Genomic DNA, 27,995 nt, shown 5'->3' on the forward strand with positions numbered 1-27,995 from the left:
AAATGTCATTTTAATTATCATTCTGCTGATAAAAAATCACATTCTAGAAGATGTGAAGTCCTCATGACATCAGCTGTGTTCACATGTATTTCATACGCATGTTTATAAGTGCAAACATTTAACCCTCAATAATCTTCTAGTTCTGTCAATATACTTATTTGCTTTGGATGGATATTAGAAATGTAATAAAAATGAAAGGTGGCTATTGAGTACTGGTATTAATTTTGCTCAAATGTTATACAGCACAGGGGTAGATGAACTCTTAAGTATTGTTAGTACTGCACTCTGCTGAGGTCACCTAGAAACCTGCTTTACAACCAAATCAAAGTCTGTTTATTTTATTTGTTTTATTATTTGGTTCCTTGTTTTTAAATGTCTTAAAATAATTATATATATATATATATATATATATATATATATATATATATATATATTAAAAAAAGACAGCGGAAAACGGATTATGACAGGTACCCATACTCATCATCAACTTGTTCATATTCATCATCATCATCTCCCATCTCATCTTCATCATTTAAAACATCACCATCCTCATCATCTGAGAGCAGAGCATCACCGCTGCCAAAATCTCCAGAAGACTCCACAGCTGAAAGAGAAACGGTTTCTTTCATTTTGATTTCTTGACTTGTTAAGAGTAACACATCTCTTTGCTGTTTTTTTTTCTTTTTTGAGAATAAAGTTTGGGGCGAGTACGATTTTTTAAAGAGATACTTTTATTTAGAAAGGATGCATTTATTTAAAGAAATGTGACAATAAAGACATTTATAATTTTACAGATTATCAAAGAGTTATCAAAGAATTCTGTATCATCAAAAATATTAAGCAGCACAACTGTTTTCAACATTGATAATAATCAGAAATGTTTCTTGAGCAGCAAATCAGCATATTAGAATGATTTCTGAAGATCGTGTGACACTGAAGACTGGAGGAATGATGCTGAAAATCTAGCTTTGCATCACAGGAATAAATTGCATTTTAAAGTATTAAAATACACAAAAAGTTATTTTAAATATTAATAAAATTTCACAGTAATCTTACTGACCCCAAACTTTTAAATGGTAGTGCAGAGCTAATGTCAAATGTTTAATGTGTCTAAGCTTGTACTCATACACAGTACATTAGACCTGAACTCGTCATGGATTATTTCAAGCTTTACACACTCATTTTGATCAAAAGACACATTCGTTCGTTTCATGTGTGTAATTGAGGTCAGATAGACTTCTTTGGCTGTTGTGCCACATCTCACTGATTTTCTTTCAGCATCTCATGTCATGAGCACCACTTTTTTTGTCAAGTTAAAAACAGTTCAGATTCACAAAATCAAAGGATTTATTATTAAACAAAAGAACTAATCCTCTGCGAATCCAAGTGATTTCACAAGTATGGTTGGATAGTTAAAATACCTGCAGTACTTTAAATATACAATACTTGTACAGTAAATCATATGATTTTTTTTTTAATTGCGATCTATTTTGCATCAACTTTAGTTTATTAGCTACTTTGTTAGCCATTCCAGTTGAAAGATATCACATCAACACAAGTTCAATTTCATTGCATCCCGACATGTTACAGATTAAACACATTACTTCACTTTTTTCTCTTACTAGATAATGAATCAAAAGATCTGAGGTAATGTACAGTAGGATGCACCCCTCTTACCACAGTCAGCAGGCCCATGGGTACGAGACCCCGCAATCTCATTTCCATTGCGATCCACACACCAGCACTGACCCCTGCTTCTGTGACACTGCTGAGGCCTATAGAAGCCATCCTCATCACAGGAGGGGGTGTACGGACCTACATACACACACACACACACACACACACACACACACACACACACAATAGCATCAATCCTAATGTCAGGAAACATTACATCACAGGCAAGATTATACACACTCACACAGATAGGGAGATGATATATTTATTGTCAGAGAATATAACTGTCCTCTCTCTCTGTGTCTCTCACACACATTAATCGTGTTTCAAAATCACAGTTTCTTTCTACAGAATAACCATAGTAAATCTTTTTTTTTTGTCTTTTTATAATTTAGTGCCAGAAGCCATAGAGCCGTCACTGTGCTTTCCACTCAGGGGAGAAACAGTAGTTAAAAATATCCATCTGTTCATGTCCAATTTCTCCTCATCTCATTCCCCTGCTCAAATTAAACACATGACCTTCAGAGAGAGGGACAGAAACTCTGAGTGATTTCCAGCTTTAATAGAATTAATATTGGCTTTCTTCTGTTTGACACCTTGCTTGTTCTGTAACTGTGTTCAGATTGTGTTGACATTGAGATGGTTATTAAATTCAAGAGCTTTCTGTATGAAAATGGTGTTACAAAATGTGTAACTTTGTAAGTGTGGTGTTTATAGCTGATGCTCACAGAGTGTTATTGTTTAGGATGTTTGGGTGACATTAGATTTTATTTTTTTTTGTATAGTGATGGGATTGCTATTTGGTTATTTCAAAGTATATGTTTCAAAATCATCTACAAATATGATGTAGACTACTGACTGCACTTTTACTGAAAGAAGTTACTTTTTGTGTTTCGGGTAAGAATTATATATATATAGTGTACAGACCAAAAGTTTGGAAACATTACTATTTTTAATGTTTTTGAAAGAAGTTTCTTCTGCTCATCAAGCCTGCATTTATTTGATCAAAAATACAGAAAAAAACAGTAATATTGTGAAATATTATTACAACTTAAAATATTAGTTTTCTATTTGAATATACTTTAAAAAAATAATTTATTCCTGTAATGCAAAGCTAAATTTTCAGCATCATTCCTCCAGCCTTCAGTGTCACATGTAACATCCAGTCTATCACATGATCATTTAGAAATCATTCTAATATTCTGATTTATTATGAGTGTTGGAAACAGTTCTGCTGTCTCATATATTTGATGAATAAAAGGTTAAAAAGAACTGCATTTATTCAAAAAACACAAAAAACAAATTCTAATAATATATATTCTAATAATATATTTTCTTTACTATCACATTTTATCAATTTAACACATCCGTGCTGAATAAAAGTATTGATTTTATTTAAAAAAAAGAAAGAAAAAAAATACTGACCCCAAATTACTGACCAGTAGTGTATATTATTACAAAATATTTATATTTTTAAAACATAGCTTCCTTTTTTTATTTTATTTTTTTACTTTTTATTCATCAAAGTATCCTAAAAAAGTATCACATGTCCTGAAAAATATTAAGCAGCAGAACTGTTTCCAACTTTGATAATGAATCATCATATTAGAATGATTTCTAAAGGATCATGTGATAATGATCCTAAAAATTCAGCTTTGCATCACAGAAATAAATGATAATTTAAAGTATAATACATTTAAAAACAATTATTTTAAATTGTAATAATATATCACAATATTAAAACAATTTTCTTTATTTTTGATCAAATAAATGCAGGCTTGAGGAGCAGAAGAAAACATTAAAAATAGTAATGTTTCCAAACTTTTGGTCTGTACTGTATATATATATATATATATATATATATATATATATATATATATATCCTTACTATATATATATATGCAATGTTGCATTAATTAGTTAATATAGATAATAAAAATACCCATTAAATTCCTGCATAAAACCAAGTAAAACCAATAATATTGTGAAATTGTATTTTATTTATATGTTTTATATATAATGTCAAATGCAATGTGATAGAAAGCTGAATTTATTAGAATCAGCATCTTTACTCCAGTCTGAAAGATCATTCTAATATGCTGATTTGCTGCTCAAGAAACATTTCTCATTATTGTCATGTTGTGTTGAATCTAATGCATCCTTACTGATCAGAAGTTGAACAATAGTGTTTATTTAAAAGATTTGTTCTTATAGATGTCTGTTTATTTATTTATTGTATGTACACTGTCCTTTGAGAAGCCTGCTGGGAGATTTTGGAAAATCTGTTATTAAGCTAAGTGGAAATGAGTATCAGTCAATGCTAATGATCTCAATAAGACCAGACACCCAAGGCCCACATGATCTTGCATTACAAACAAAACCACTTTGTCCATGCGGAAGTTACACAAATAAACAAAATGCACAAGAAAATGAACTCACCCAGTAGTTTCTTCCCGGCTTGCTGTTTGTGGATGCTGGTGATCTCTGATTGGCAGGGAGCCTCTGAAACACATTGATTTCAGATCAGCAGTGAGAAAGACACCTCCACCATTATTCCTCTGGTACAGAGATTTTACCTGCAGGCATTATGTCATTTAGTATATAAATATCTCAGAAACAGATTATCCCACAGTGCTGCATCATTTCCAGAATGTCTTTCAGTCTTAATGCTAAATGATTTTCTGTCTTCATGTCCTAATTTTCTTTCTCAGATGAACTTACACACCAAACTACACAGGTTGTGTGTGCTTTGTAGAGTATACAGTAACACTTTACAATAAGGTTGTATATGATAATATTAATATTTGAACATTATTTATTCATTTTATGATAAATAGTTCATTTTAACCATTAAAACATTGCATTATAAACATACAGTACATGTGTAGTATATTTATAAAATAACACTGAGAAGATCAATTAATTTTACATTTTATTTCAAAACAGTGTTAGATCAGAACAAATTAACTCATGTTAACATAAACAAGCGTATTGTAATGTTATCTATATATTCTGGAAATCTCACACTTCAGTACTCATTCTCATTGGCCATAGAAACAATCTGTACTGGTTCTACTCTCATGTCTGTTTTGGTCCTGGACCTGTCAGGGTTTATCATGCCTTATGTAACTCCTCTTTAACTTTAATGTATTTAGTGCTGTTAGGCAGTGTGCTTGTGAGAAGCTTTCTTAGCTAGAAGACAGTATGTGAACACACTTTTGTGTTTGGCTGAGGCAAAGTACTTTTTTATGTTGAATTTCTTGAAGCATGTGGAAAAGTACGTGTAAATCCCTAATCGGACAGTAATTGTTTCTTTTGGGGACATAAAGTTCTTTCAGCATTTGCAAGGACTAGTCTGTGATTTTATTTCTATCTGAATCTAGTCAAGAGTTTTTCCGCCCACAGCCGGCATGAAAAATTCACGTCGAATTACCTCCTGTTTTTTTCTTTTTGAAAAACAAGTGTGGTAATTTAACCGCTGTAAGAATCCAAATCCAAAAGTCATTTTGTAAATCCTTTTTGACTACTGCCAAGCATCATACAGTACCTAAAAACTACTGAAATACTGGAGAGTACAGTACAACCCGAATTCCGGAAAAGTTGGGACGTTTTTTAAATTTTAATAAAATTAAAACTAAAAGACTTTCAAATCACATGAGCCAATATTTTATTCACAATAGAACATAGATAACATAGCAAATGTTTAAACTGAGAAAGTTTACAATTTTATGCACAAAATGAGCTCATTTCAATTTTGATTTCTGCTACAGGTCTCAAAATAGTTGGGACGGGGCATGTTTACCATGGTGTAGCATCTCCTTTTCTTTTCAAAACAGTTTGAAGACGTCTGGGCATTGAGGCTATGAGTTGCTGGAGTTTTGCTGTTGGAATTTGGTCCCATTCTTGCCTTATATAGATTTCCAGCTGCTGAAGAGTTCGTGGTCGTCTTTGACGTATTTTTCGTTTAATGATGCGCCAAATGTTCTCTATAGGTGAAAGATCTGGACTGCAGGCAGGCCAGGTTAGCACCCGGACTCTTCTACGACGAAGCCATGCTGTTGTTATAGCTGCAGTATGTGGTTTTGCATTGTCCTGCTGAAATAAACAAGGCCTTCCCTGAAATAGACGTTGTTTGGAGGGAAGCATATGTTGCTCTAAAATTTTTATATACCTTTCAGCATTCACAGAGCCTTCCAAAACATGCAAGCTGCCCATACCGTATGCACTTATGCACCCCCATACCATCAGAGATGCTGGCTTTTGAACTGAACGCTGATAACATGCTGGAAGGTCTCCCTCCTCTTTAGCCCGGAGGACACGGCGTCCGTGATTTCCAACAAGAATGTCAAATTTGGACTCGTCTGACCATAAAACACTATTCCACTTTGAAATAGTCCATTTTAAATGAGCCTTGGCCCACAGGACACGACGGCGCTTCTGGACCATGTTCACATATGGCTTCCTTTTTGCATGATAGAGCTTTAGTTGGCATCTGCTGATGGCACGGCGGATTGTGTTTACCGACAGTGGTTTCTGAAAGTATTCCTGGGCCCATTTAGTAATGTCATTGACACAATCATGCCGATGAGTGATGCAGTGTCGTCTGAGAGCCCGAAGACCACGGGCATCCAATAAAGGTCTCCGGCCTTGTCCCTTACGCACAGAGATTTCTCCAGTTTCTCTGAATCTTTTGATGATGTTATGCACTGTAGATGATGAGATTTGCAAAGCCTTTGCAATTTGACGTTGAGGAACATTGTTTTTAAAGTTTTCCACAATTTTTTTACGCAGTCTTTCACAGATTGGAGAGCCTCTGCCCATCTTTACTTCTGAGAGACTCTGCTTCTCTAAGACAAAGCTTTTATAGCTAATCATGTTACAGACCTGATATCAATTAACTTAATTAATCACTAGATGTTCTCCCAGCTGAATCTTTTCAAAACTGCTTGCTTTTTTAGCCATTTGTTGCCCCCGTGCCAACTTTTTTGAGACCTGTAGCAGGCATTAAATTTTAAATGAGCTAATTAAGTGGATAAAAGTGTAAAATTTCTCAGTTTAAACATTTGCTACGTTATCTATGTTCTATTGTGAATAAAATATTGGCTCATGTGATTTGAAATTCCTTTAGTTTTCATTTTATTAAAATTTAAAAAACGTCCCAACTTTTCCGGAATTTGGGTTGTAGAAGAACAATATTTCATCACTGCTCCAACACAGTTTTAAAACATGTGTAATATACAATTATATACATTAAAAATATAAATCAAGTAACTGGGTTTACCTTATGTTAATAAAAGGATGCATTAGCTTTATTAAAATAACTTCTATTCTGAAAGAAAATGCAACACACAAAATCATTTAAACCAATAGCGGGTCCCTTTTTTTACTATTAAATAAGCTATTTAAATAAATAATACATAAATATATTATTATTTTCCTATTGTTAAAGCAGGGGTGTGCAATATCAGGATTTTTGATCATGGATGATTAATAATGTCAAAAACACAGAAGACTGGTTTACATATAAGCACAGTTTTTTAAACAGTTTTACTAATAGTAGTAAACATGCTGCCGCTTGTCATTAAAGTGATAGTTCACCCAAAAATTACAATTCTGCTGTCTTTATTTACTCACTCTCATGTTGTCCTAAACCTGTATTAATTTATTTCTTGTGCTGAACACAAAAGAAGATATTCTTTTATATTGATGAATGTGGGAATACTTTGAAGAATACTGGTCCCCATTGACTTTATAGTAGGACAAAAATACTAATGAAGTCACTGGGGACCAACAACTGTTTGGTTTCCTACATTCTTTAAAATAACTTTTATGTTCAACAGAAGAAACAAACTCATTCAGGATTAAAACAACCTGAGAGTGAGTAAAAGGGTGAACTTTCATTTTTGGGTGAACTATGCCTTTAATATTAATAAAATCAAAACACAGAGAAAAATCGCTTACTGCTCTTGACTGAACAACATTAATTTAATAAACATTGCTTTAATAAGAGTCAGTGTATAATTTGTACAGTGAACTGTATATAGGGTTTTATTTTTATATTTGTTCATTCAGTTTCTTGAATGCTGCTGCTAAACACCTAAGAAATAAAGCACTGTTTGTTTTATTTGTTTATTATGCGTATTTGCAATTTGTATCTTTGTTAAATTTTTTTAATAGTATTTTTTTTTTTTTTATCTTTGCTCACTTTGGGCTAAATATCTGCCACTGTTTTTTATTTTATATTTTGTTACCTTGTAAGTATTTCTTTTTAAAATAGGGAAATTAGTTCAGCTTTACTGCTCATTAGTAAAACCAACAAGACTGAATCATGATAAAATCGTGATTTTCCTGGAAAACATTGTGATATATTTTTGTCATATTGGCCACACCTGTGTTCAATGAAAGTTTAATTTATTCATTGCCCAAGCAATGTAACTGATCCAGGTTTGTATTTTCACAAACTCACACCTCAAACATGAATTTATCTGCATCCCAACACATGTGTTTTATGCAGATTTATTTTTACAGACATCCCAATTAATGTCTGAATACAGCTCAAGTTTACCTTGATATCTCTGAAAGCAGGAACACCACTCTTGGCTGGAAACGAGCCTGTCTCTGTCTGTGTCACATGACCTGAAGAAGGCTTTAGTGCACACATCACTCTTCTCTGAGCTCAGGCTGGACAGCTCTGACTGATCGAGCTGAAGGTCAAAGTTTGTGTCCAGTCTGGAGAACATCCAGCCCAGAGAGTCCTTACAGAGAGGCACCTTACTCGTGTCCACCACTGCACAGACACACAGAACACCATTATGACGGTTATTAGGTTAGCGCTAATATTAGCAGTTTGTGTGTGTGTGTGTGTGTGTGTGTGTGCTCACTCTTCTCTGGCTTCTGGAACTTTAATTTCTTGCTGGGATTGCCACTCTCATGAAGAACTGTGATCCACTCTCGTAATCTGCTAACCACTTCAGTAATCTCCGCATTACCACACTCTAGGCAGAAAAACACACAGAAGATAAATTAAACAATCAAGCACAAGCTGTAAGAAGTTTCAGAAGTAAAAATCTCATTCTTTTTACAAGGCTTTTTTAGAGATAATGTTTAGGGGCTGTTAGGCTACACAATATGTGTTTCTGTAGCAGTCACAAATCAATGCAATTCCATTTTTAGTTGCAGAGTTTCCTGTGCAAGACTAGACCAATGCCTATAATTTCAATGATTTAATCGAGTCAAACATCTTATGTATTTGTACTATAATACGTACTGATATATCAACGCCCGTGTGTCTATTAGTAACATACAAGAATTTCCGCTGGTATTATTGTCAATGGACAGCCAACAGTTTTGACAAGAAAACAGAACTAACTTGACAAGTTGACAATAAACCTCTATTTATCCTTACACCCATAACGTGTACAGACTTTACTTGTGTTTACTGTTTTATGAGATGTACGACCTTGTCTAATTCTTTAGCTCTTTAATGTGATGTTGTTTGTATTCTATTCTTGCATTTCTTTAATTAAAAAGTGGTGTCATATAACACCATTTTTTTGTTTTGTCATACCTGATTAATAATTGTAAACTGTAGTTAATTTGTTTAGATGAAGTATCTGATGAACTGTATATCAATACATCACAAAAATCCTATGCTGTGGGCACTGCCTTTGATACAGAATACAGCGGAAGTTATTTCAGTTAGTTCACTTTTCGAACTTGGAAGTATGATAAAGGTCTGTTAACAACAATTCATTTGACCTGTATGTTCTTCAATAAAAACTATGAAAGGTTATTGGTTCAGCACACCTTTATAGCTTATTTACTATGAATAAAGGTTAGTAGACAACAGACCAATTAGAACATAATTGTTTTAGTCTATAAATAAATATTTTTTATTCTGTGTTCTGAATTCACTTGTTTTGTTTATTCCTCATAGTGTCCAAAACTCTACTTTTGGAGGTCACCTTAAAATTTTACCATCGTTTATGATGTGCTTATGTTGATTCATGGCTTGAGCAGAATTTAAGCAGACAGTCTTGTACCTTTTTTCTTTTCTTTTTTTTTTTTGGTGTTTTCAAATGCTTTTTTGCTTTGAATCAAAGGAAATGTGACTAATCTTGGAGCTTGTTGATTTGACTCAAGGCTTAAAACTCTAGAGCATTAAAAACAATACCTGTGGAAAATACCGAATTTTTTTCAGGGTTGCTGAAAAAGTGTGCAACCACTGTTGGACTATATTGACTTACATTTATGAATTTTCAAGTATACAGTGTTCTAGCTTTACTGATCACAGCTGAACTTGATTAGTGATTTCATTGGGAACAGATAACACATCCAGCTTCATTGCTGGTTATAAAATGAATAGATCTCCCAAAAATGATAAATACCCCATGATTTCCTCACCCTCAAGCCATCCTAAGTATATATGATTGACTTCTTTCAGACAAATGCATTTCAGACGAGTCCTTTTTTACAAATGCATTGCTTTAGAATTCTTTTTTTAACCCCTTGGAGCTGTGTGGAGTACTTTTATGATAGATGAATGCACTTTTAGGCTTTAAAGTCTCGACCACCATTCACTACCATTATAAAGCTCGGAAGAGTCAGGACATTTCTTAATGGTGTCACTGCAGGCTATAAACCCCATAATATTGAATAACATCAGCAATAACTGTTCCTGCTGGTGAGATTTGTACTTATCCGATGTATAAATAATTTCCAATTTACTTGTTTGTTTGTTTTTTTTTGCATCCGGTGTTTGTTTTGTTTTGATATGTTCATTAGATTTACTAGTCTGTGCATATTGTTTTGGGTATTTGATAAATCTAGTTTTGTTGTAAGTGATTAATGAGCGTAACTGATTGAATTCTTGTAGCTAATGCATCATACATCTGTGCTGATTGTTGATAAGATGTAGTACTGGAAGGAAGGAAGGGCTGGGGCTTTCTTTGCATTCAGAAACAGCTACGAGAGCTTATAGTCATGTTCTCTAATTTGGGATTTGTTCTTTTTCCATTTTTATGTGCAGTGATGAAATGTTCAAATATTCAGCAGAGACACATCAGGCTGTGTTTTCTCTGACACTTTGTATGTTTTTTGTTGTTGTTTGTTTTTTTAATCCGTTAGTTTTGACTGAGTGTATATAATAATGGGATTTGTAGATTTTCTAACTTGTTTTTTAATTAGCTCTAGATAATTAAGTCTGGGAAAAGTCAATATAGGTTGATCTCTCATGACGGCTAAAAAACAAGATGACAAATAAATACTCCACTGACCAATTTAAACCCTTGCGGATACACAATTAAGATGAAAACCCGATTAAAGCAAAAATAAGTCACATGTTACAGTGACTTTACTACAAGTTAGAGGTATTGATGAATGCCACAAAGACTTTTAACCATGGTAAAATCACTATAAATCACAGTATTGATTGGTTTACTGCATTTATTAAAATCTGCAAAAGCAATATGATAAAAGAGGACAATTTTCAATAAATAGTTAACTTTAATACTGGCCGGTAATATAGTTAATTGGCCTAACTGCAGGCTGTTTACAAGTGTACAATCACGGATCTGCGTTTTACAACATCTAATGAAGACTAGCCAATTCATAAGTCACATTTCAGCAAATATGGTCATCCACTTCAATTAGGTCAAACAAATAACTAGTAAAAAGACCATAGTAATAAAAAATACAGATAGTGGCTTCAAAGACTAGTCCTTCTGTGAAGTAATGGAGAAAGAAATCAAACCAGCGAGAAACCAGCGTTGTATGAAAGTATGAAAAGCTTTGATAAACACAGTTAAACCACTCCAGCTGTAATACAATGTTCCTACAAGCAAACAGAGAAACAAGAGAGTGTTTGTGTATTCATGTAAGCGTATGTAATATATCTGCCGGGCTCTGTGCACTCTTGAAACTACATGGATTGTGAAGACAGCACAGGTTGATGCTGTCATCTGGCTCTGAGAAAACCGATGAAAAAACAGATTAAATAATTACTGCCAATGCCAAATATGCAATCGATTCGGTTCTAATCAATAAATGAAAAATGTTTCCTTAAAATCCTTAAAACCACAGCTATTTTCTATTTTTATATATTTTAAGTGGAATATATTCCTGTGATTGCAGCCTTTAATTCAGTTTCACATTATCCTTCAGAAATGCTTATTTGGTGCTCAAGGAACATTTATTATTATTATCAAAAAATATTGTGCGTTATAGGTATTTTTTTTTTTCAGGATTCTTTGATGAAAACTTAAAAATAACTATTTGAAATAGAATTCATTTATGATATTGTAAATGTCCCTATAAATAAATGTAATGTTTTTTTATGAAAATAAAAATAAAAAACATGAATTTCTTATTGATCCCAGACTTTTGAATGGAGGTGTCTATATGAAGAGCTTTGATTTCAATGATATTTGGCAAGTGAAAAAAACAAAAAACAATATTTATTCTTCTCACACCTTCGTAAATCTATTTTGACTTCAGTTCCATAATCTTAAATCTAGTTTTTGATGCTTTAAGCTCTAAGTAGTCATTGACAATCTTCTGATGGTGCATCTGACTGAATTTCTTCTATAGGCCTGAAGCAGAGCAATTCAAGACAGGACTTATGTTCGGTGGGATAATGATGAAAACAAACATTCCCGCGCTGTCTTTCTCACACGTACACGCATACACACACTGACACAAGCAATCTGGAGCAGCAAACATTTAATAAGTTCCTGAGGGATTCAGTAGCTTTGAGATCCTGAACACAATAAGACCAAGTTTGGTGAACTGAAATCTCTTTGCTGCTCTCGTTGCAGATGAAAACATGTGATGTACCCACCATAAAGGGTTCACTCTTCCCACAGCTACCGAAATGAAAGATTGGTTTCAGATATAGAATAATTTATTGGTTCATTAAGTAATGACATGAGATACTCATCATTACCATTTATTAGGGTTTAAGGGAGAAAAAAAAACACTTTTATCCCTAAAAGCACTAATAGCATATATATATGATTTATAATTTTTTGACTTTTTTCATTTTTACAGATGAAAAAAGGATTTCCAAACTGATAACTAGATTCCACATGCTTAATTAAGCCAGTAGTATAGGTCAATTACAATGTTTGGATATACTTAAAAATGAACACACCACGTGATGAGCATGTTTTTTTTTGTTTTGTTTTTTGTTAAAATGTGTTTTATTTGGGGGGCATAAAGTGTTGGAACAGTGACACAACTGTCCTAATATAATAATGTAGAAATTTAAGAAATTATTTCAAAATTATAATTATATATATATATACAGATAGATAGATAGCTAGATAGATTATTGTATTATTTTATCTATTTTAATATATTATTGTAATTTATTCGTGTGATGGAAAACTGAATTATCAGTTGTCTTCCTTCAGTGTCACATGATCCTTCAGAAATCATTCTAATACGTTGATTTGCTGCACAAGAAACATTTCTTATTATTATTAATGTTGAAAACAGTTGCGCTTCTTCATATTTTATGTGAACTGACATCGTTTTTCAGGTTTTTTTAATTAATAGAAAATTAAAAAGAAAAGAGTTTATGTCAAATAAAAATAGTTTAGAACATTAGCAATGCATTTTCTGTCATTTTTGATAAATGCAATTCATCTTTCTGGCCCCAAAGTGGTAGTGTATATTTTAGGGTGTAAATAAAATATGGAAGATGGGGGAAAAGAAGAGAAGGGAAAAAGTTATGGTTTTGCTAATGTTATTACAAAGAAATGTTATTGCTTTTTACTTGATGATTACATCACATTTTTTGTCATTAAATTAAAACTTTTCTTAAAAATGGCATAACTGTTTGTCAAAACCATATCAAGCACATTTCTAAGAACTTAGCACATGTGTTTTAGACTAGAATTTTAAAACATTTTAATTTCCTTTATCGTTGACACATTGAGCCATATGTTTATCATGTCCTAATGCATATTAAATGAACAGTGTACACTGTACGGTATGCAGTAAGGAGTGCACATATTCCTTTGCAAACAAAGGCAAGTCCTTGTGGGTCTAACAGAAAAGAACTGCATTAATAATGTGTGTGTACCTCTCTTCTCTGCTGGATTTCCTGAAGGGCAGGGACACTGTCCTGGACACTTCACAGAAATCTGCTTCCCAGAGATGCAAGCTTGATATTCTACTTTACACTACAACACACACACACACACACACACACACAACTGAGATTAGATAAGTACATTGTCGATCTGGGATTAATCTCTTGGTTGAATACAGTACCTCTGTGACTCAGCATTATGAAAAGCAATTCAACCCATATATACATACTGTATAGAAACACACACACAAACAAACACACACTGGCAATTCTCACAAACAGGCAGTGTGTGTGTTACCTTGGTGGAGTAAGTGTGTCCATCTGTTCCACAAACAGGTGAAGGGTGCACAACTGGACATCTTTTGCATTTCAGCAGTGGTGAGTTCAAATTCGTGTCCTTAATACTGCAAAAAAGAAATGATTCTTTTAGCACTAACAATGAAGAAGCCAAACAATACTGATCTGCAGAAATGCAGCCTGTTCTATCTGTGCTCTTCTTACTATCTACTGCTCTGGTTCTGCGATGGTTTTACTTCATTTATGACATTGAAGATCCAGTGGGAAACAAATACAGTACAATAAAGAAATTATGTCACTAGAATCAGTTGATATCTATTTTATTTTGAACCAATATTATGCAATATTATTAGCATGGCAGGCTAAATAGGAAAACTGTTGATTTTGATTTAAAAGATGGTTTCATGTAAAACACACTTTGGTCATTCTGGTCAAAACAGATCGCATTTATTCTCCCTTTAAGTGAATATCTTCATATTTTAGTTTCCATTGTAAAGTTCTGTTCATTCATAAATTCTACCAAGTTACAAATTAACTTCCATGAAATAGTTTGACTGGTCACAGTGATTCTCAACCATTTGGACCAGAGCCCACTAGAGCACCTTAGGAGGACCTAAAATTATTTACATTTTGATTATAAATAATTAATTTCTAGATTTGTGCTTTGAATATTGTTGTGGACCATGGAGAGCGAATGAGCTGAAAGCCATTTCTTCTCCATTTCTATGCTTCTCTTCAGTATCCCTCTTTGTCTGTTTCTTTAGGCCATTACAAAAAAGGTTTGTATTATGCTATCACCCGAAATTCATTAACTGATTAGTTTCATAACGACAATCTCTGTTGACAACTGTAGCTTGCAAAATCCAGGTAAGTCAGTGCCTTATTTTCACCTCGGTTTCACACACACACACACACACACAAACACACACACACACACACACACACACACTTTGCTTAATTTGTAGCGGCTTGGAAAAAAATACCAGCTGTTATTAACACCATAGATTTAATATTTTGGTAGCACAGCCATTGGACACTTCTGATCACTTTCAATGTTTTTGTTGACAGTTTTTTTTCCTCCTCAGATTTCTTCAGTGGTATTCTCACTGCTTTCCACTCAGTGTTTTGTTTTCAACCATTCCTGGGTGTTTTGTGAAGTGTTCCAGATCACTGACCCATGATGTCTGACCGATACATAGCTGTGTCCAAAATGTTTGTAATTCAAGATGTCTTGCACAAATTCAATCTTTAAACCACGTGTACAAAGCCACATGTGTAGACTGGTTTTCCTACTGTTTCAGTAATGAGCAGTAACTGTGAGTCAGATAGATCGGAGGAAGTTTACCTCATTCTGCGTTGACTAACACAAGTGGGTGTTTGGTAATCTTCAGCCACACACACTTTATGGCGGCCACATTTTATCTTGAGGCACGGATCTTTGGCAGGGTCCAGAGCTGAAACACATACAAAAACAGACATGTGCATGAACACAAACAATGAAAACATGATAAACATAGCAAATACTGAATAAAGGAACACTGTTATATTCAGCTGACATGATATTATAGTGTTGTTTAGCTGCACACAGTCTGAATGTTTTAGCAGCAAATATCTACATACAAAGGACCACACCAACTGAGCAAAAATCAATCATTTACTTACCCTCTTGTTATTCAAAACCTATAAGACTTTTGTTTGCCTTTGAAACGCAAATGTTTTTAATGAAATCTGAGAGATTTCTGTCCCTTTACATTATGTCCTTTACACCTAAACTTGACGCTTCACAATGTTCATAAATATGTTGTAAAAGTAATCAATATGAATCGAGTGGTTTAATTAAAATCTTTTGAAGATAAACAATCTTATACGATGAACTGATTTGTGTTCACATATAAACACTGATCAACATACGTACGTACGTACATACACAGAGCTCATACATGCTTCTTATAGGCACAAGAACCAATGAGGTATGTTCTCGCACGTGAGGCAAAAACATTTCAGCTTTTATAAAAACAAATTCATTCTAGGGTGTAAAGCGTGTATGGTTGAGCTTCTTTTTACCATATTTGATGTGCTCTACAGTATGATTAATGTTAACACACTCAAATCAGATGGATTATTTGTTATTTTTTTATTTTTGGGTGCAACAGATAATAAAACTCATGGTTTGGATCATTACGGAGTCACAGATCGGATAATTTTTCAGATCAACAACAACAAAAAAGATAAAGAACACTGGTATTTATAGCCTGCTGTCCCTTTAAGACCTAATGCACAGACCCAATATAATAATACACGAAATATTTTCACCTCTTTTTGCGTTTGAATGATTTAAAAGTGCTTGATTGAATACTGGCAAAACTTAGAAACACATCAGTCTGTGGAGCCTGGTCCATACAGATCACGGATCAACTATGATCCATTACACCCCTTGTCTTTAAGGACTTTTTGAAGCATCAATGTTTTGGTTGCACTGACATTCAGTGGCAGGGCAGAAATCTCTCTGGTTTCAATAAAATGTCTTCATTTGTGTTTTGAAGATGAACAAATGTCTTATGGGTTTGGGTAATTGATGACGGAATTTTCATTTTTGTTTGGACTAGCCCTTTAAATTATATTTTAACACATTAAGTACCCGGTTAAACTAGATTGCAGGTGCTTAGTAAATAATGAGCAGGTTTTTGCATTAAAAAACTGTTTAGTAAACTGAAATACTTGAATGAATAGCAAAAGTAAACTCCTTTACTACGAAACCACTTAACTCCACAAATAATGTATGTCATGTGCAGGGTTCAACAAAAATACATGAAAGCCACATTTACAGCTGCAGACATACTTTCGCAAAGTATGATCTGTCTGATATTTGTGTGTGTGGAAATAAGAATTACATTTCTGTTATAGCCTGAAATGGGGGAAGTAGCTAATGCACTGTGATGAAAAGTAAGGGAGAAGGAAGAACAGAGGACAGAGAGAAAGAAAGAATAACAGTCCTAATGCCATTAAGTGCTTTTATAGTCCTAAGAGGCTCACGCACATGCACATGCACATGCACATGCACAGAGGAAGAAAGACAAGATTTCAAATCTCACAAACATACTCATCCTTTACCTTCCCCTTGTCAAAGAACAAACACAGCCACACTTCGAACGCTCTCTGACCTCAGATGGTAAGAGCCTTAGTCAAATCCTGCACAGGCTTTAGGGCTTATCCAATCCCAATCTCCTCAGCACCCTCTGAGTCCATTGTCCATGTGTGTGTGTGTGTGCGCATGTATGACAAAATTTGTGATAGATTTGTGCATCATCTTGTTGAGTGTGATCCGAATCTGTTTTAAACTGCTCTACTTGCTATTTTTGACTCACTCAATGCTCTATCAATAGTGATTTGCATAAATATCAAACTCTTGATGAATATGCAACAGGGTTCTAATGACTATCAAATATGCATAATCTCGTAAGATTTACTGCACACTGAGAGTCTGATGTGATGAGAGTCTTAAAAAACAGTTTTCACATTTTCTCAGATGGATGTAGCGTGATGATACGGGTATTAGGACACAGCATGTGACTGTGAATTAGCACAACAGCGGAGTCATATATGCCTGATTAACGTCCACCCAACACTGATAACCGACAAGACGCTATGGCTCAAAGGAGCAGAGATTCACATCTTTCCATTTCCAATGACCTCAAAAAAATGCATAGCTTGTAACATATAAACATTTTAAGCATTAAGGCAAATCTTCTGCTTTTTTTGTTACTAATTCAATTTCAAGTTACTTTTCCCATCTAAACCTTGGTAAAGTTGCTAATGTTGGCTTATTATGTTCATACTGCTTTTAAGCATAACTTGTGACGTATACAGTCCCACTACTGAATCCCTTAATCTGATTGGTTGACAGACGTGTCAACATGTTGATTAACTTTCTATAACTGCATGTCTGTGATGTAGTTATCATATTGGTGAGGTCACATTTATCTTTGCTTTGAAAATTTTGGAGGATATTCCATTCATTTTAAAAAGATTTGTACGATTGGGTGTTTTGCGCAAGGGCAAAAGTTCCCCATGCAGATTTCTCTGATATTCAAGTTGGTCAAGCAAATTCAACATCCTGTCCAATAGAAAACGGCTAGGGCTAGGTTTTAAAATGACTTTGTTGTAAGCAGTGCTTCATACATTGCTAGAAAGCATTTATTAACAGCATTATGAAAAGTATTTTTTGGAAACTGAAATCTTTTGTAACTTTATAAATGTCTGTGTCATTCCTTACTGAATAAAAGTATAAAAATAAAAATAAAACTTAGTGTGCCCAAACTTTTGAACAATAGTGAATATGCACTTCAAAAATAAACAAATGAAATAAATAAATAAAATAAATTAACTGGAGAAGCAATACTGCAATGAGTTGCTATTACTCATTAACAGTGAAAAGGACATTTAATACAATTTAAATTTGTCTTGCTGAAATTGCGGATTCGCATTTTCAAAACAACAAAGTTAAAAACCAGTGCAGATAAAAATCTGTTAGTGCAGTAAGACATGCACTGTATGAAAACAAAATGCATTATGCTGTGTTGCTTCTCAAGTATAGTAAATGTATCCTGTGTTAAGGATTGAATGTGTTTTTGCTGCAAAACTGCTTATAAACAGCCAATGGTTTGGGTGAATTAGCAGTGGCATCCTGGGCTGTGTAATCAGTGATGTTAGAAGTTGTGCAAGGAAGAGCATTTTAAAAACAACGACTTTAAAAAAAATGTCTTGAGGTAATCATATTCATAGATGTCAGGAATAAATGACTCGGTCACATTATTGAAAATAATAACTAATGAAAACTCCACTAATCCTTAACTGGTAAAACTAAACACATATTACCCCCTAAAACTCACGCCATTTGTTAAGCAGTTGTTGCTGAGTCTGGCTGGTCAGGAGAAAGAATTTTTCTAAAAAACGAAAAAATGTCTTCTTGATTTTTCAACTCTGAACACATGCAAAACACAATGACGTTTTAACCCATGGCTGACAGTCCTACCTTGATCAAATGGTTTTCCTGGACTCCATGTTCCTGGTTCCTAAAAAAAAAAAAAAAAACATAAGTTAATAAGCAGAAAACTTAATCAACTGTCTGCATTTAATTTTTCTGAGCTTCTGTTTGTTACAGTACATAAAGTAATCTGCTCTTGCTGTTTGAACTATGCATTTTTACACTTCTTTGCTCATAGTTACTCATTTGAAACATACAAGCAGTTACACTTAATGCATACTGCTTTATTATTTTATCTTGCAAATACAACAGCTTTAAGGACACAAACTTGGAAGAATTTCCCTTCAAACAAACAGGCAGATTAGCAATACTCAGTTCTGATGGAAAACCAAAAGCACAATCATACAAACCTCCACCTCCTGATTGTAGATGAAGCATTGTGGGGGGGGGGGACAAAACAAATAAACATTAGACAGAACATTAAACTCACATCACTTCAACAATACAACACAAGATGGACCACAACAAAATATGCTATAAACAAAAAAATAATAATGAAATACATATGTATAGCTTGGCACTGTGACAATTTGTCACATTCAGTCATTTCTCTGCACTCTTCTTCATGCTTAATTAAGACAGCTTATACTGTATGTCAGATTCCATCAAAGGTCCATCGAAGACTGATACCACCATATGATGACACACACACACACACACACACACACACACACACACACACACACTGATATTCTGATGGCTGCCATTTCTCTCACTCCTTCGTCTGAGTGTGTGTTTGTGTGTACGACATGCATGCAAATACATCTTGGAATAAACAACAGCACATGAAATCCATTACAGCATCTCCGTTGGTCATTCATAATATCCTTTCCCTTCTTTTCTGCTCACAAAGAACTTTATCTTTCTCAGATTCACTGCACTGTCATTGTTCTTTTTCTTCTGGTTTGTGCCTCTATTTCTGCTGCTAAACACATGTATGCATTTGTTTTTCTGTCTTACTTTATATCTTTATGTAGGCTACAGATCAGTGTATTTATCTAAGACCTACACAGAGAATGTAAGGGAGCACAAGATAGAAACAGAATAGCCTCCATTATGTTGCAAGCATGCTTTTTATAGAAGCCATGTGATAGGATGACTGAATGAATGGTTGCTGTCCCCTTGTCTTGCTTGTGCTTTAATCGCATACATTCACATACTTTCACCAGAAGGGAATGAGTGAAAGGAAAAATCAGTAAGTAACTATTTATTTTGAGACTCACAATAATCTTCTTATTAAGACAATGCAAATTATTCAGACTTCATATAAAATATATATATATATATATATATATATATATATTTGTCAAACCTTGTAGTTAATAATTAAGTTAGTTCTGAAGGAACAAATTTTTTTAAGGGGTGGGGGGTGGTATTTAAAAAAAGTTTTCTGTTCATTAAAAAGCTCCCAAAATATATGTAGTGATAGAGATTCTTACAGTATTAGGTAATATTCTTGATACTCTTTTGGAATCCTGCTCATTCCTTGTACTTCCCTTGTTTATCTAGAAAATGCAGTTAACTGAATGAGGCAATTAAATTAATTTAAGTCTAGAACATATCAACATTAAAACCGTCAAATTAAAAGAACAAACATATTGTCCTCAGGTAATCCATTTACTTTATTTATTGTTTGTATTTAAATAAAGGAACATTATGCTCAGTAGGAAACCATACACTGACTTTCAACTAAATTTCATTTAAATGCAATAGTTCTACAGCAGTTTCTGCTGCTTAAATGCCCTGCATGTTTTCTTTTTTTCCTGGCCTATAGTGTCTCATTCTCTTCTGGTGATGGTATATGCACGAGCATTTGCTTCATGCTCCATTAAGACATCGACCCTTTCGACAGCTCTTATATTGAGAGTAATCTGTGCTCCTCCATTTCCTGCTGTTTCACATCTCTCACAATCAAGAACAGGAACAGTCTCCAAACCATAGTAAACATCTGCTCTGAAATCACTGGAGTGGGTTTATGAAGTCTAGACACTATGAACAGCAGACCAGGAGAAGAATGGCATTCTGCGTGCCATTAAAGATGTTAGCTCTGAGCTATTACTAAAGATGCACTCATAACACCAGACTATTTCTTAGCTGTGTTATTAATACAACACTATCTCCTTTGGATCCTGACATGCTAAAGTAGCACATTTTTAATAAACAAACAGCAGTTGGTACTGTAAGAGATTTGAAAGTAACTCTCCCATCTCAACTTATTCAATTCCCATGTCTTCATCACCTTTAGCTCAGCATCTGTTTGTCTGATCTTCCCTGTGCCCAAAATAAATAGCTTCTCAGGGATTTATAAAGTGACATTATATTGTTTTGTATCTGAATGTGTGACTGAACCACAAAACCAGTCATAAGAGTAAATTTCACAAAACTGAGATTTATAACTCACCTGAAATTTGAATAAATAAGTTTTCCTTTTTAATGTATTATGGATTGTTAGGATAGAACAATATCTGGCCAAGATGGTGCAAAAAACTCTAAATCCTGAGAAAATCACCTTTAAAGTTGTCCAAATGAAGTTCTTAGCAATGCATATTACTAATCAAACATTAAGTTTTGATATATTTACGGTAGGAAATTTACAAAATATCTTCATGGAACACGATCTTTACTTAATATCCTAATGATTTTTAGCAGAAAATAAAAATCGATAATTTTGACCCGTAAAAAGTTTTTTTGGCTATTGCTAAAAATATACCCCAGCGACTTAAGACTGGTTTTGTGCTCCAGGGTCACACATATAGTAAATAACTATAGTGTGCAATACCAGTCATTTGTTTCAACGGTTTTAATACTACAGTTCCCATGCCTCAAACACACATACACAAACAGATTAGCATACTCTGATCACTATAAATCATGATTATTTCCACTCTAATCACTTTAAGGGCATTTCTGAGCATACAGAGGGATTTCCTTGGGTATTATAAGAAGGCTTTCAAGCATATGTTGAATGAATAACCAATAAAGAAACAGAGTAGCATTAATCTGTTAATACTAAGAGAAGTACAGCATTAAACCAGTGACACTGGACAGTGTACAGCAAAATCCTACTCTTATCACCACACACATTTAGCATATTGAGAAGCAGGTCATTGGTGTGTGTGTGTGTGAGAGAGAGAGGGCGGCCAGCATGACAGCAAGGCGGCTGTTCTCTCATGCAGAAAGTGCCGGAAGCGTCTCACCCCTCTGACATCATCCATTCTTTATGACCCCGCCGCCCCTTCCCCTCTCTCTGTCCAGTCTTTAACCACACATGCATTCACAAGGGTACCACAAACAGGAACATAACCTACAGAGAGAGCAGAAGCTACACAGAATCAGAACAGAATCAGTCCATGCCACACCAGATGCTACATGAGACGAGCGATAAAAACCAACTCTTCAGGGGCATTCAGACTGACAGCAATTTGCAGTGACAAAGCATTCATTTTTAAAGACAGCTGACGATTTCGGGCAAAATGAGCGACAGCGACTGTTGGCAATGAAAACCCATTTGATGAGGTCCCTCCCACTGGGACTGCAGACTATCACTGCTCACTAGACTTTAATTTGAAACTGTGGCTTTAAAGTTTAGTCATCTCCTATTGAGACTTTTATAGTCAAGCCGCTCTTTTCAAAAAGTAATCAGCTAAACTACAAGCTAACATAAAGTATTTACTGCATTGAAGTTACTTGAACAGTTCTCAAGCAGGGAGTCAGAATATTCTGAACTCATGTAAAATATGACACAACAAGCATTAAAATAAGTTAAAACTGAAGAAAGACCTAAACTGACATCATAATTATTCTCATAGATATAAGTCTTTTTTTTTTTTGAGAATAAGGGTTAAAATGGTCTTAGAAAACCTGGATATATGGAAATATTAAAAGCGTGTCATGAAAAGTCAAGAAAATGTAATAAAACGTTTATATTTCTATAACAAGTATAGATTTTTTGACTTATTTCAATCTCTAAAATATTCTGTCCTTTAGAAATCGCTCAGAAATTGCTGTTTGAAAATAATAAATCACATAACCACAAACTGGAAAAGGCATGTAAATTAATTTGTACAAAGAGTGTTAAGCCTGAGGAACATTCAGTTTCTGAAACTTCTGAAATGATTGTTTTTTCCTAGTAATTATTTTTTTGAATGATTCACTTCTACTTTCCAAAAATTTCAGGGGGCCTTCACATATGGGGGTCCTTGGATTCACAAAGGTTGAAAAGCACTTCACTAGATATAGAATATACAGTATACTGTATATATACACACACACATACAGTAGTCCGTATTTAGTCTGTGTTTTAAAAAATGTTATCATAGAACCTATGCAACCTATACAGAGATCACCATTTAGATCAGATTTTTGTCCTTCTTCCCGTTTACCATAAAATTTGCAATGGTCCAAAATAACTCCGCATAACTACATTAAATATCAAATATATTCTGACTGACTGTGTTTGTGTCATGTCACACAGCAGCTTTGATTCGTAAAGCAAATCTAAGTTCAATTAGCTTCATGATTAGTATCATCTGTGTTAGATTTTGTTGAGGAAAGTTGAATGTACTTTATAACATCCCTCATTCACAAGTCTGCCTGTGTTGGTGTGTCCATGTGGACTGTCCGAAGGACTATTTTCATAAACATGGCCAAATTTCTCCTTCTCTCTCTCTCTCTCTCTCTCTCTCCATTAGCTAAAGGCCTGGAGCAGACTGCCAACCTCCATTCCATTAAGAAGACAAAGAAAAGAGGGTGAATGAGAGGACAGAGCGATAGACACAGAGACAAAGCTGTGAGGATGAAAGAGAGAAGGAAAAGGAAGATACAGTTGAGAGTACAGAGTATGAATTAGTTATCTCCCAATATACTAGTACAGGAGTTTATGAAACCACAACTGAATTCAGAGTAAGAAACACTATCGAATGGATGGACAAAGCACAAATGTCCAAAAGCCATTTGTCATTTGACCTTAGTATAAAATCTGTAAATCACATTTTCATTCTCAGCATTACTGTATTGTCATTTCTCAATAATATTGGTAATGTCTTTGCTGGGAAGATCTAATAATGATTTCCCAGGGGGACATTTTTATTGCACCATTCAAAATCGATCAGGAGTCCTACAAATGATTAAACAGGAAAGTTTCTTGCTCTAAAGCTGTGGTTCTCAAACATTTTCACTTGAAGGCCTCCCGTTTTCAAAAAAGAAAGAAAGAAAAAAACAAAAAAAATTTGAAGCCATCCTGTCACCATTAAGCATGGTTAATTTTGTGATTCCATACATTTTTAGAAACTGCTCTTCAAGAACAAACCAAAAGAAAAGAAAGTTTACATATTGAATTTACTTTATTTTTATTTTATTATTTTTTTTAGAGAGATTATAACTAGATTATTTTCTTATAATAATAATAATAATAATAATTTATTAATTTACTTTTTAAGTAAACTTAAATAAGTATATCAGTAACTTTGGCTTTTAATTTGTGATTTCTCGATGTGTTTACATGCTACCAAATTATTCATGAGTAATCAGATTGATGGCTCAATCAGAATGGAAAGCCTTCGAATGAATACCTCAATAGTTCTAACTCAGCTTGATTTGATTGGATTGGTTGGTTTAGACCAGCAAAAATCCCAACATCAGGAAAAAATAACCATGTAAATGCCTGAATTTTATATTTTCTCAATCAGGCTCAAAACTAATTTGCATGTCAATATGTGTAGTGCAATGTGTATCTTTAAATATGTTTTACATCTTAAAAACATGAACTGGTCAGTGGAGGAAGACTGAATATTTTCAAAATACTTGCTAAAAAGTTCTTCGGATTTTCGTTCATTCATGTAATTTAATAATTTTGTTTTTCCATTCAATCATAGAATTGTTCACTATAACAATTTAAACCATTTATATACGGTACACATTTCATTGATTCATTTATTGATAAGTCATTTGTATCATATTATATCAATATTTTCCCATATTTGACCTGATATACTGTAAGACTGTTAACAAAAGCATCCAGAAGTTTCGGTTTCGGTTTCAGCCCAGAATTCTCATTTCGGTGCATTCCTAGACAAAACACTGTTTAATGTATTTTAGGTATTAGACAACTTTGATGACTAGTTCTTCTGTTACCACACAAAACAGATATTTTCTGATAGGATCTGGCATCCAAGGCCGGATGTTTCTGGTACAATCTAACCTGTCATCAATGCAAAAATGATAATTATTCTCATGGTAGCTTTCTGTGACATTACCGATGGTATTATTATTCCAGTTCTGAACGTGGAATACATGAAATGCACATGTAAATGCATATATGTATCATTTTAGGGTTTAAATAAACAGTAAAGGAATCTGACTTTGAATTCTTTCAGATTGATGAAATTTAGTGAATTTAAAGATGCCTACATGTCATTTTAGTACTGCAAAAGCCTTGCAGCGTTTCCTTTTTGTGAGATATAGTCCCTCCTGTTTCGAGGATGCTTTCCAGACGTGTCCTTTACACCAAAGTCAAACACATGCTCATAGATTGGCTGTGCTTCTCATTCAAGCCTCTCACAAAGTCACAGAAAATTCTCCATTCTCATTCCTACCTCCTCTGGCGACATTAGCCTGAAGTTGATAGAGCGTTAAAAATGTCACTATAGCACAGCTGACAGTGAAGTCAAGAGAGACTGAAGATGTTTGACACTGCAGGGGGATCACTGATGGCCATTTTCAGCCTGTCAATCTAACAAAGCCACACACACTTCACCAAACAAAAGCCTGACAGCCTGTGCTTCCCTTACATGTGCGGCGTCTCAAAGCGCAAATGTGATTGGGGGTCTGTGATTTTAGGGCTCAGAGTCTTTCAGTAATTGCTTTGCTGTAAGGGCCAGTTGATTACGGGGAAAAATCTCGCTGAGCCGCATTTGCTGAACAACTAATCTGCATAAATCACTTTCTCTTTACTGATGGCCTGAAGTGTCACATAGAAAGCCTAAGTAATCTTTGACGCGCCTTTAGCTGTGAAGCTGAAATGAAAAGATGCAAGAGAAGACAACTGAGAGAGAGAGAGTGATTTCAGTGAGTGCATGTGTGCATGCACTGTAAAATAAAAAGGGAATTATGTTTTATCCAGCAAATGTGGTTTCTGAGTCGCAGATTAAGAAATGTGAATAAACTTGAAACTTTTTTTTTTTTTCATTTTTATTATTATTTTTTTTAATTTTTTTACATGCCCTTATTGTATAGTTGTATTTTATATTTTGTATTTTATATTTTTTATTTGATCTAGATTTTAAGGCTCTACTGTTAGTGTTATCTGTATGCACCGGGGGTCTGAGAGTAACACAATTTCAATTCTCTGTATGTATGTACTGTACATGTGGAAGAATTGACAAAAAACTTGACTTGAAGTTTTCCAAACAGTGTATTGTTTCTGATTATGGGTCTGTGAATTCCCAGCATGCATTGCATCACGAATCCATTACGTGGTTACTGCCAAACCTGTATACATTTCCTTGTGAAACACAAAAGAATATATTTCTTTTGGCAGAATTTATATTTTTTGTGAACTACCTTTTGTTTTAACTAGATAGTTGTTTTATATTAATATAGTCCATCTTTTTTTTTCTAATGTTTTTGTGACAATTGTTGAGGCCGATGTTATCTATAGAAAACTAATGCACATACAGTAATAGCTTTGCTTTGCAAAATGTTGTGTTCTTCAGGGACAATTATTCATATTAAATTAAGGGAAATACAAATCTCAATAGTTGTAATTTACAATTGGTTGAACAAGAAGCCTTTAGTTGTTTTGATTTACATATTAGCGGAATGAGACTTTTGTTTTTAGTGAGCAATAAAATACAAGTCTAAATTAAAGTAGCATAACAGTAATTAAGAATCTCAGGAGTTAAAATGTCAATGCACCATGTTTCCTCAATTAATTTCCTTTATATTCCTTTATATATATTTATATTCCTTTAATTATACTGAATATATTTAGCATTATCATTAATATGTTTAACTTGAATTTAATTGGCAGAGTGGCATACTTTTATTTATTTTTTTTTCCATAAAGCAGGGTTTACAAGTGTGCAGAGTGGGAAATGGAAGTGATTACAGAATGCTTTGAGTGGGGAGCACAAACCACATATACACTATTCCAGACTGATGTTTGACATTAGTGTATTAGCCCGTGCATGGTTAAAATAGCCGTTCCAAAGCCCATTTAGCGGCGCAGAAGTGACGCACGAGTCTAATTGATCGGTTACTGTCTGAATTAATAAAAAACATGCGGATTTACGAAAGCCGTGCTTGTGCTTTTACACAGGCCAAATCTTATGCTGCTGCTAACTAAACATTTAGCATCATACCGTAAAAAAAACATGACACACTCTCAAACAACACACACGGACCCAAATTACCGACTGTGCTCAAAACCGAGTGAGCTGCCTATCTAGTCAGCATCCATTCAAACGCGCTATGCGATGCCCAACAAACGCCTTCTAGGTAGGCAGCTCAATAGATTTAGAGAATGAGCAACTATTATGAAGCACTCACATCTCTGAATTTGTCCCATCTCCCGGTCAACCATTTGTCGTCCAAAAAATTGCCGTTGTCGTTGCGGGCAGAAGCTCCAGCGATCAGCAGCGCGCACACACCGACCAGCACAAGCATCTGCATTGAGACAGAGACAGAAATCAACACACCGAGAAACACAGCGGCAGAAAAATGACGAATAACCGGTAAAATAATCCCTCGTGCGTCACCTTCAAGAGGAGAACGTGAGCGCTGTCATTGACTGAAGATCTCTGTGCTAAGACTCAGCTGATCCTTCACCAACCCCTCTCTCTCTCTCTCTCTCTCTCTTCATCTGTCTCTCTACAGATTTAAAGC

At 34.3% G+C, this 27,995-nt stretch overlaps 1 protein-coding gene across 4 annotated transcripts; it reads right to left on the bottom strand.

Annotated features, from left to right (window-relative positions):
- Nucleotides 1–35: 35 nt before the first annotated feature.
- On the bottom strand, nucleotides 36–27,982 carry LOC132142211 (testican-3-like). Of its 4 annotated transcripts, none has more exons than XM_059551893.1 (12): nucleotides 27,869–27,982; nucleotides 27,660–27,776; nucleotides 19,101–19,140; nucleotides 15,414–15,522; nucleotides 14,070–14,175; nucleotides 13,763–13,862; nucleotides 8,559–8,672; nucleotides 8,243–8,464; nucleotides 4,117–4,179; nucleotides 1,669–1,815; nucleotides 434–604; nucleotides 36–398 (listed from the first exon to the last, which is right to left on the bottom strand). In XM_059551893.1, the coding sequence occupies exons 2-11, from the start codon at nucleotides 27,774–27,776 to the stop codon at nucleotides 459–461; spliced, it is 1,164 nt and encodes a 387-aa protein (XP_059407876.1). In that variant the 5' UTR covers nucleotides 27,869–27,982; the 3' UTR covers nucleotides 36–398; nucleotides 434–458. The 4 variants fall into 4 exon arrangements, with proteins under 4 accessions (XP_059407876.1, XP_059407878.1, XP_059407877.1 ...); XM_059551895.1 differs by having other exon boundaries at nucleotides 1,678–1,815; nucleotides 27,869–27,910; XM_059551894.1 differs by lacking the exon at nucleotides 27,869–27,982 and having other exon boundaries at nucleotides 1,678–1,815; nucleotides 27,660–27,782.
- Nucleotides 27,983–27,995: the final 13 nt, after the last annotated feature.

This window comes from Carassius carassius, chromosome 6, assembly GCF_963082965.1.
Source record: "Carassius carassius chromosome 6, fCarCar2.1, whole genome shotgun sequence".
NCBI classification, from domain to species: Eukaryota; Metazoa; Chordata; class Actinopteri; order Cypriniformes; family Cyprinidae; genus Carassius; species Carassius carassius.

Bases quoted from the DNA above. Each gene is read 5' to 3' on its own strand.
- LOC132142211 (XM_059551892.1), bottom strand. From the start codon at position 27,782: ATGCAGATGCTTGTGCTGGTCGGTGTGTGCGCGCTGCTGATCGCTGGA. The intron at 19,141-27,659 runs GTGAGTGCTTCA...TTTTTTTTTTAG, and splicing joins GATGGGACAAATTCAGAGAT to GAACCAGGAACATGGAGTCC. The intron at 15,523-19,100 runs GTAGGACTGTCA...TATGTGTTTCAG, and splicing joins AGGAAAACCATTTGATCAAG to CTCTGGACCCTGCCAAAGAT.